General features: G+C 40.4%; 1 protein-coding gene and 1 long non-coding RNA gene across 4 annotated transcripts in view; one reads left to right on the top strand and one right to left on the bottom strand.

Annotated features, from left to right (window-relative positions):
- GCNT2 (glucosaminyl (N-acetyl) transferase 2, I-branching enzyme (I blood group)) overlaps positions 1 to 10,389 on the top strand; it is a 68,997-nt gene that overhangs the window by 54,183 nt on the left and 4,425 nt on the right. For all 3 annotated transcript variants that reach the window (XR_001359524.1, XM_005880701.2, XM_005880700.2), the window contains one exon: positions 9,106 to 9,198. Coding sequence is in view for 2 of the 3 variants with exons in the window: in XM_005880701.2 (XP_005880763.1) it covers positions 9,106 to 9,198 (93 nt within the window). In the remaining variant the exon portion in view is untranslated. The remainder of the gene's footprint in view (positions 1 to 9,105; positions 9,199 to 10,389) is intronic.
- Positions 8,570 to 10,389, bottom strand: part of LOC106723802 — a 3,811-nt gene continuing 1,991 nt past the window's right edge. Inside the window, exon 2 of the long non-coding RNA XR_001359525.1 lies at positions 8,570 to 8,744. This is a non-coding gene — a long non-coding RNA (uncharacterized LOC106723802). The remainder of the gene's footprint in view (positions 8,745 to 10,389) is intronic.

The following is a 10,389-nucleotide window of genomic DNA, read 5'->3' as shown; positions in this document are numbered from 1 at the left end:
GCCAGGCCCCGCCTTCCCTGCGCCAGGCCCCGCCCCCTCCTCTCGGGGCCACTTGCCCTGGGAGACTGCCACCTGCTCCAGCCAGGTGCTGGGGAAGTGAAGAGACCGAGCCGGAGGGGTGGGGCGCTGGCTGAGGCCTATTTTTTTTTTCTTAATTGAGTTACAATTGACACATTATATTAGTTTCAGGTATGCACCATGATTGGATACTTGTATATATCGCAAAATGATCACTACAATAAGTCTAGTTAACATCTGTCACCACATATGGCTACAGACTTCTTTTTCTTGTGATGAGAAATTTTAAGATTTACTCTTGGCAACTTTCAAATACACAATACAGTATTAACTATAGTCACCATGCTGTGAACATTACAACCCCAGGGTTTATTTTGAGCTTGTTTTCTTGTATTAGACCTTTGCATAAGCCAAAGTATGGGGAACCAGGTGAAAATGAAAGACCTATTAAGGAATTCCCAAAAGGGTAACAGGAGACTTTGGTGTGTGTGGGCAGTGATGAGAGATGAGGCCTGAAAGTGTTGCAAACTACAGGTGAACAGGGCCAGGCAGACAGTAGGAGTGAAGCATGGCGGGAACCGGGGTGCAGGAGAGCCCCTGCCTGCCTATAGCCCCAGTGAATTGTTGTCTAGGGACCCGGCAATCCAGACTTTCATGAGAGGTCTGTTTTCAGTGTTCCACTCCCCTTCCTATGGTGGCCAAACCAAACACACCCATCAGATGCGGGTTATGGGCTGTTTGTAGTCTGGGGACAAGCTTGCAAAATATCCTCATGTGCATGGTCACAATTTGGGGATCTTCAGGTCGGAATGTGGTCTATAGCAGCAAACCGAGGGACCCAGCCAGGGTTATGGTTGTGGGGAGATGGCTGGGGCTTGATTAGTGACAATCTAAAACAAAAGAAAAAAATGCCAGTTTAGCTTTTTAAAAAATTTTTTTATTGATTTCAGAGAGGGAGAAGGAAAGAGGTAGAGAATCATTGATCTGCTGCCTTCTGGACACCCCCTACTGGCCATTGAGCCTGTGCCCTGACTGGGGAATCAAACCGTGATTTCCTGGTTCATAGCTCCACATTGGAAGGAGATAAACGTTAAACTGTGTCCTAAAATGAGAAGGGGTGAGGAATCAAATTCTAGTAAGAGGTGGAATGGACATCAGCAGGAAAGGTCTAGGATGATACAAGTCTGAATGTGCTTTTATATGTCATAGGGTGAGTGGTTGCTGGGTATCTTCAAATGGCTTGAAGAAACAGACACAGGGTGGATGATTCAAAGTAATCCCATATCCCCACACAGAAGAGCAACAGCGTTAACACTGACTACAGGAAGAGCATCCGGTGGTGTTGCCAATGAAATGGGCAGCCTGGATCAGAGCCTGCTTGGCGGGCAGTTCAAGAGTCGGTGAGAAATGTAGAGCGCCTGAGCCAGGGCAGTGCCCGCAGAGGGAAGCAGCGCTGCCAGAGCCAGGGGAGGCTTGGACTGAGCTGCCAGTCAACTGGAAATCAGTTGAAGCGCAACAGAAAATTGGTCGGATGTTAACTGGACTTACATTTCACGACATATACAAATATCAAGTTATGTTCTTCACCTCAAACTAATGTTAAATGGCATTTATACCTCAATTTAAAAAAAAAAAAGAAAACAAAAGGAACTCTGGGTCTAGGACTCAGTAGCTTTTATTTTAACAAGCCCTCCAGGAAGTTTTGATAAATTCTTTAGTTTGAAAACATTACTTGACATTCATTCCTTCCTTCCCTTCATTCTTTTCTTCTGTTCAATAGTTTACAGAGTATTTGCTAGTTATTTGGCCACTTGTCTGAGGATGGCTCTGTCTATATATCAAAGACAGTGTTCTGGCATTTGCTTAGACACTATGGTATTCCTGGAACTGATTAAAGTCTGTTGTCAGAGGACTTCCCTCCTGTTCATGCCAGAAGTCAGTCTTGCCTGACAGAGCTCGGGAAAGGATACTCTGCCACTCTCAGTGAATGAATGGTTTGCTGACCAAACAGTGGGCAGACACTATGATGTGAGATTTTTTTCTCCCAGGTGCTCTCATTAACCTTCAAATAAAAGGTCCACTCCTCTCAGTTGAAAGGCTACTTGAACTCAGACTTTCATGAAACAACATGATCATAATGAATTTGTTCATTGTTTCATACTTTACTCGCAAAACTTCACACTCTCAGAAAAACAGGATAACCTAAGGAAAGTTCCAGAGAAACTAATGGCCGTTTTTGGCTGCTTGGGATATATGATGCCTAAGAGAGGGCCCCTGAAACAGAACTAGTGGGAGGGAGTGTGAAAAATAATAACACAGACTAGTGCATGTAAATATAACCCAATTGCTCTTCATTTTAATATTTCTTTTCCACATTGAATTAGCACTAAAGACAAGCAAACCAGTTTAAAGAAAACTTATTTTGCTTTGACATTTTAAAAACAAATGTACAACATGTACTCACACAGGTGAGACTCTTCTAAAGAATGTACAGAGGGGCCCTAGCCTGTTTGGCTCAGTGGATGGAGCGTTGGCCTGCGGTCTGAAGGGTCCCAGGTTCGAGTCTGGTCAAGGGCACATGATCGGGTTCTGGGCTTGATCCCCAGTAGGGGGCGTGCCGGAGGCAGCCAATCAATGATTCTCTCTCATCATTGATGTTTCAATCTCTCGCTCCCTTTCCCCTCCTCTCTGAAATCAATAAACATATTTTTTAAAAAAAGAATGTACAGAAGGAAAATGCTGAAAGACGAATTATTTATCCAAGGTTATTCTCAGAGCTGGAGCTCAGGAACTTGCATTGGGCGACTGGAAACAACACTTTTTGGAAGGGAAATAGTTCTTAAAGGTGACTACTTTTATTCTTTTCATTCCTTGTTAGCACAATTTTGATGCAGCCCACTGGATGGGGTGGGTCAGATTTGGGGCTCTCCTCTCACGTGCTAGAACCATTTCCGCCTCCATCCAGTCACTTCTAGTGTTGCTTCTGGGCAACACTGTCAGCTAATCACATGCTACCCGTCATTCAAGACTCACCTCACATTCTACCCGTCTACCTTCTGAGGAGGGGTTTCTAAAGCCTTGTTAAAATAAAGGGCTTGTTGGAATAAAAACTTCTGGGTCCTATGCGCAGAGTTTCTGATTCAGTCTGGAATGGGGCTCAAGAAATGGATTTCTATGTTTCACCAGTTTGGACTGAAGTTTAAAAAAGTTATTTTATAAAGCTATATAATTTTTTTGGTTTGTTTTTTAAAAAGCCAGGGAAGGCTTGAAGAACTGCCATTAGATTGGAAATCAGTTGGGGGCTCCTGTAGGCACAGAATCACAGCAGTCAGAGCTGGGAGGATTAACTAGATTTGGATCAATTGTGACGTGAAGGATTTTGAAGAATGTCATGGTTTAGTGGAGGAAGGAAGGGAAAGTTGTCGGGCGACAAGTCTGGCAGTAGTGAAACTGAAGACCTCCACAGCCTCAGAAAAATTTGCCATAATGTAAGGGGTGTTTGAGAGTTACAGATGATAAGCAGCCAAAAAAGAAACATAGGCAGAAAGCCAAGGGACAAGGTCAGGGTTGTAATGAAACCTGAACTGCTCTGGAACAGCACTGCCCACTTTTCCAAATGCTCCACTAACCTTTCCTGTTCACACCAGCACTGTCCAGGAAAGACTCTTTTTTAAAAAGTTATATTTATTGTTGAAAGTATTACAGATGCCCCCTTTGCAGGAAAGACCCTTGAGTAGAGGTGCCTGGGCTGCTAGTGAGGATATCGGTACATATAAACCCTCTGGATACACTAAGCTGAAAGCTCCAAGAACATCTCATTCAGGGCTTTCCCCCCAGCATCTACTCTGGAACATGGGAGGCACGTAAGAAACCACTGAGGGAGGTGGAGGGGTGGGGGGGAGAAAAGGGTATAGGGAGGATAAATGGTGATGGAAGGAGACTTGACTTGGGATGGTGAACACACAATACAATATAAAGGTGATGCATTATAGAATTGTACACCGAAACATAATTTTATTAACCAATGTCACCCCAATAAATTCAATAAAAATAAAATATGTAGGGTAAAAAAACCATAGAATAAGTGAGCAAATTATCTTGAAACAAAACAAGTTATTTAGCAGGTCCACACTCCTGAGCAATTTATTTATATTTCCTAAGCTCTAGTTCACACAGCTTAGCATTAAGGGGAAAAGATTAAAATATTAAAACATATTAAAATTTCTAAAATCCCTTTGAGTTGAAAACTCTGGATTTTCCTTCCTTCCCCTGTTCCTTCTTTTCCTTTACAACCATTTGTGGGCAGTTATCACGGTGAATGAAGAGCTGTCATTTTAAGGATGTTATGCCATTTATTATCTCAGGGACTGCAGACCTCTAGAAAATACCCACATTAAATAAACACGCCATCTCATGCTTCATGTGTTAATAACCCCATGTGATTCATGAACCATTGGTAGGTGAAAACAATACTGTATCTTTTTATTTTTAAAATTAACTTTTTTTAAAATTGATTTTAGACAGAGAAAGGGAGAGAGAGGGAAACATCATTGTGAGAGAGAAACATCTATTAGCTGCCTCCCGTATGTGCCCCAACCCAGGATCAAACCCAAAACCTGGGTATGTGCCCTGACCGGAAATCGAACCTGCAACCCTTTGGCACATGGGATGACACTCCAACCAACTGAGCCACACCAGCCAGGGCTCTTCTTATGTTTAACAATTACCCCAGTTAACAATGAGAAAAAGAGGCTATGTTACTTAACACTGCCTTTCTGTTATTAGCTAATTTTCCATTTTTTATTGTGAAAGCCAATTAACAATGAACATTGTGTTGAATTATTCTTAGAATATTTACAAGCACAGTTACTAAATCAGTGAAGCAATTAAGACTCAGATGTATATAAAAATGTTTAAAAATAAAAAATCAATACAATAACATTGAAGAAACTTTTATAAATTTAAAACATTTTTCATTTCACATGCAAATGTTTATACATGGTTTTATTAATAATGTAAGATTTCATGTTGTCAACCAGGGCTGATTTTGCCCCACTCCCACCCCCAGGCACATTTGGCAACATCTGGAAACATTTTTGATGGTCACAACTGGGGATGAGATGGGGGAAGGGAGGGACTGATACTGGCATCTAATGGGTAAAGACCCAGGATGCTGCCACTAAACATCCTACGATACACAGGGCAACCCCACAGCAAAGAAATCATCTGCAAAAAATTATCCAGCCCAGATGTCAATAATGTCGAGGTTGAGAAACCTGCTTTAGATTATAGTAAAAAAAGCTGTCTTCTATAGCAACATGTCCCCGTGATTTTAATAGAGGAATTATGTTTTCAACCATTTATTGAGTAGTCTGTATGCCAGGCTCTATGCTAAGCACAACACATACATTATCTTATTTAACACTAACAAAATCCTGTGAGGTTTTGAAGGTTAGTAGATGATGTTTCAAAGAAATTACATGACTGTTCAAGGTCACAGTAAGAGCAGATGGGGATTTAAAATGCCTACTAGTGAGTATGTGTAAATAATGTCATAATGAATATGGTCATATACAGATTTTTACACTTTAAGAATTATTTCCTAGCTTACTTTGAAACTATTGTTTTAAAGGGCCAAAGGAAATTGGCAATTATGCTGATCTTTCCTACACTGTTTTCAAATTGATTTTCCAGAGTGGTACCAATTTACAGCACCACCATTAAATGTGAGAAAATCCTTTCAGTAAACTGACATCAGCATTGACTTTTGACATTTAAAAACAAAATTCTTTGTTTATTTAATAAGTTAGAAAGTATATATCTGACCTTAAATAGCTGGAATTTGTCTCCTCAAATGAGGGCCACACTGTGTGAGAACAATAAGAAGAAAGTCAAGCCAATGTAAATAAAGCTTGTATTTCAAAGAATCATCTTCATTTATTCAACAAGTGCAGTTATTTGACTAATAAAGGCTTAGTCCCAAGAAAAACATTGCTGGTTACTCTGTAAACTTTATTTCAAATCTTTTGTTTAAATAAGCCTATGAAGAGCAAATGAGAGAATTTGGTTTAATAGTTTGAAATGTTTTCTCTGATAATATTGGTGTCTTCTTTTTGCCGCATCCCAGAAAGAATGAAAAATAGATCTTTCCTGTGAATTGAGGGTAGACTATTACCCATATACCCCATAACTATCCTCCTAGAAGCCTGATAGTCAATAATAATAACAGCAACAACAAAAATACAATCATCTAGTCCAGTATTTTTTAAATAGTAGTTGTATCTCATTAGTGGATCCAGCAATCACGTTAGTAGGTTTTGACTAGAGTTTTTAATATGAGAATAGACCAGAAAATAATGTAAAATTACCAACTGCAATGCTTGTAATAAGCCTAAGAGTTATTTGTGAAACTTAGGTTTGTACTGTGTGTGTGTGTGTGTGTGTGTGTGTGTGTGTGTGAGTGATGGAGTAAAATTCTCTGTGGTTTGCAGTCTAAAAGGTTGAAAAACCCTGATCTAATCTACCTACTTCATTTGAAAGGTGAGTCTGAGTGACATTAAATGATGCACAAGGGTACAGAGCAGGTTAATGACAAAGCAGTAGGAAGAAATATCACTTAATAAATAGCATTTTTCTTGAATATTCAACATGTATAAGCAGAGTTTTCAAGTTTGGCAGCAAGAAAGGAAGATTCTTGAGGTGTACCCCTAAAGACTCATGCTATATATAGAAAAGCCATGCCAAATTTAATTTTAGTTAGGAAACCTTGGTACAATTCTTGATTTAGATCATCATATAATTATTATGTGACATCAGGGCAAAAGAACAGAGCTTTTTTTGTTCTGAAAATGCACATGTTTTTGTTAATGTTATTAAAGAGGAAATATTTTTATGTGCCTGTCCAATTACACTTCTTGAAAAGTATTAGTTGTGTCTATTTTTCTCCTTATTAAAAAAATATTCTGCCCAGCCAGTGTGGCTCAGTGGTTGAGCATTGACCTATGAACCAGGAGGTTATGGTTTGTGGTTCGATTCCCGGTCAGGGCACATGCCTGAGTTGCTAGCTCGACCCCCAGTGTGGGGCGTGCAGGAGGCAGCTGATCAATTATTCCCTCTCAGCATTGATGTATCTATCTCTCTCTCCCTTCCTCTCTGAAATCAATACAAATATATTTTTAAAAATTCATCGTCTTGGGTAACTTTTTCTCATTAGTATGTACTTAGTTTTCCATTTGCCACCCTAACAATTACCACAAGTTTAGCAGCTTAATGGACACAGATGTATGTTCTTACAGTTCTGCAGGTCAGATGTCTGACACGGGTCTCACCAGGCTAAAATCAAGGCATGGTTGGGCTGTTTCTCTCAGTAGGGGCTGGGCAGCATCTGTCACCTGCCTTCCAGCTTCTAGAGACCACCTGCATCCTTCGCCCCTTCCTCCACTTCAAATGGCAAAGACGTGGCGGCGTCCTCACATCACACCAGGCCAATCAACACTCTGCCTCCCAATTTCATTGTTAAAAGACCCTTGTGATTACATGGGGCCCACCTGGATAATTCAGGATACTCTCCCTATTTCCCAGTTTAAGGTCAGCTGATTAGCAGCCTTAATTCCCATTTGCCATAAAACATAACATATTCTCAAAGTCCAGGGATTAGGATACAGACTTCCTTGAGTATATGCTTGGGGGGCATTATTCTGCCTACCACAGTATACCTTATCAATATTTAAGGTCTTGTAAGAAAGGACTATTGCAATTTGAATACAGATAACATTTGCTTAGTGCCATTACATCAAAATGGTGCTCAGGTTGAATTTCTCACTGGTGAAAATCGCTGCAGTTCTTATGAAGTGAAATATTCCTCCGCTAGTAGAATTTACATTGATTCCCATATACTCCTTTTCCAGTAATGGAAATCTTGGGGTATAACTACTCTATGTGATTAAATGGACCCTTCATCTCTGGGACCTCTCCAAAATTTATTGAGATGAAGAGGGTTATTTGAGTAGCTTGACACAGTGTTTCTCAAACAGGGCAGTCTTGCTCCCCCGGGGATATTCGGCAATGTCTGAAGACATTCTTGATTATCACAGTTGGGGGGTATGTATTACTGGCATCTAGTGGGTAGAGGCCAGGGGTGCTGCTGAACATCATACACTACACAGGACGGGACCTATAGCCAAGCATTATCCAGCCCAGAGTGTCAGTCAATGATGCCAAGTTAGAGAAACCTTGGCTTAGCAAGATGACAACCTAAAACTCCCCTCTCCCCTTTTAAGGCGAATTCTTTACGTTTCAACGGTGCATTAGATAATTTCTAACTAGAAAATAGGTCAGCAACAGCATTTGGTCAAAGAACAACTGAAAGAGATAGAGAAGATGAGTGAATCAGTGTACACCAATCTTCTAGGGAAAACTCAAAGCTCAAAACCTACTACTGGGATAGACAATTCATTATCCTCATTGGGTGATCAGGAATGATTTCTCTGTCCCCAGTTCCCAGCACATCAAATATCAAATGCTCAAGAAGTATTTTAACAAATAAAAGGCATAGTGTGTTAAAAGATTTATGTTAAACATGTCGTGAACAAGCTATCTTTCTCTGTATGCCTAAAATTGCAATGTCATATAAGAGCGACCCTGGAATTGCTCTCAATTAATTAGCACTAAGAACCTTGAGCAGCCTGTTTCCAGGGCTTGCACTTCTTAGACCCATCTGGAAAATCCTAAAAAATAAAAATAAAAAAATTAACATTAGGATTGCAAGCACATTTAATTAAAGGCCATTAAGAGACCAAAAATCCCCAACCTTCTCTTGTGGTTTTACACTACAGTATTTCTTAAACTCTATGTGTGTGACCAAACTTTTCAGGCTTGGTCACACACACTATGAAAAAAAATCAATAGATTCTTTTTACTGGTGGCAAAGCCAAGCCCATAACCACCAACTATTCACACCATAATGATGACAACTCTGATGTGAAAGATAATATATTTAAAGAAAATGACTTGGAGGGTTAATTGAAGAAATTGACACCCTTCTCTCTTGGTTCTCATTTGTGCTTTACTTCTTTGTCAACATTGCAGGTGTCCCTGGCTCCATGCCCAATGCATCATGGACTGGTAACCTCAGAGCCGTGAAGTGGATTGACATGGAAGACAAACACGGAGGCTGTCATGGTGAGGCATGCATCTCATACTTTAAAGCCATACTGCTTGTTGGTGTTGGCATGAAGGAAGTTGTAGAATACAGGGTTTTCACGGAGAGAACTGCTGGTATATTTAAACCAATCTGTGAGTGATTAAAAGATTAGCTAGAGGCTTTTAGACACAGTTCTTGAAAAATACATTTAAACATTGTCCAGGTAGGTTCAAATTATAGTGGTACTTCTTGGTAGTTTCTGCTTTCTTATCATTGCTTATTCCTCTTTCTGTTACTTTGGGGAGTGCAGTGGTAAGAGTGAGTAGTGATGTCATCCAAGAGCAGGCTGGACCCCATCCCTCTCATCAGCCTCTGCTCCCTCCACAGCCAGGCTTCCGGTTGGGAGTTGTTTACTGCAGCTCTGGCCTGGTGGCAAGTGGCATTAATTAGAGATTTCTCTTCCAATGGACAAGAACTTGAAATCCCAAGTAGTCTTGTTTCTATAGAACCTTATGAAGAAGGGTTTTTATCAGTTCTGTTTACATTTCATTCAAACTATTGTCTTCTACATAGTGGGCATGTGTGTGTGTTTGCTAGGGCTAACATAGCAAAGTCATTCTACACATAACCACAGACTGGGTGGCTTACACAAAGGAAATTTATTTCCTCATTGTCATGGAAGCTGGAAGTCCAAGATCACGGTGTCATTGGGTTTGGTTTCTCCGGAGGGCATGCTCCGTGGCTGATAGAAGGCTGCCTTCTCCCTGTGTCCTCACATGGACTTCCCTCTGTGTGTATCTGTGTCCTAATCTCTTCTTAAAAGGACGCCAGTCATTTTGGATTAGGGTCTACTCCTATGACCTCATTTTAACTTAATTATCTCTTTAAATATAGTCACAGTCTCAGGTACTGGGGGTTAGGACTTCAATATGTGAATTTTGGGGGTACACAACTCAGCCCGTAATAGCACACAATTAATATTTATTCAGTGAGTGATTAAGTGAATGAATGAATAACTATGGAAATTTGACCTTTTTTCCCTGTGATAATAAGGCTTTGCCTTCTCCACTCTTCTATTCAATCCATAGCCTCACTTATCAATCCATTTTCTCTACAACTAATTGTAGATTGCTGCTTTCCATACCTCTCCATCACACTCAGCCTTTTATATATATTTCTTGATTTTTGAAAGTATTACATATGTCGCCTTTCCCCACCCCCCCATTGAC

This window comes from Myotis brandtii, unplaced genomic scaffold, assembly GCF_000412655.1.
Source record: "Myotis brandtii unplaced genomic scaffold, ASM41265v1 scaffold649, whole genome shotgun sequence".
NCBI lineage: Eukaryota > Metazoa > Chordata > Mammalia > Chiroptera > Vespertilionidae > Myotis > Myotis brandtii.
Note: the sequence above shows the minus strand (reverse complement) of the source record. Positions and strands in the feature narration are given on the sequence as shown.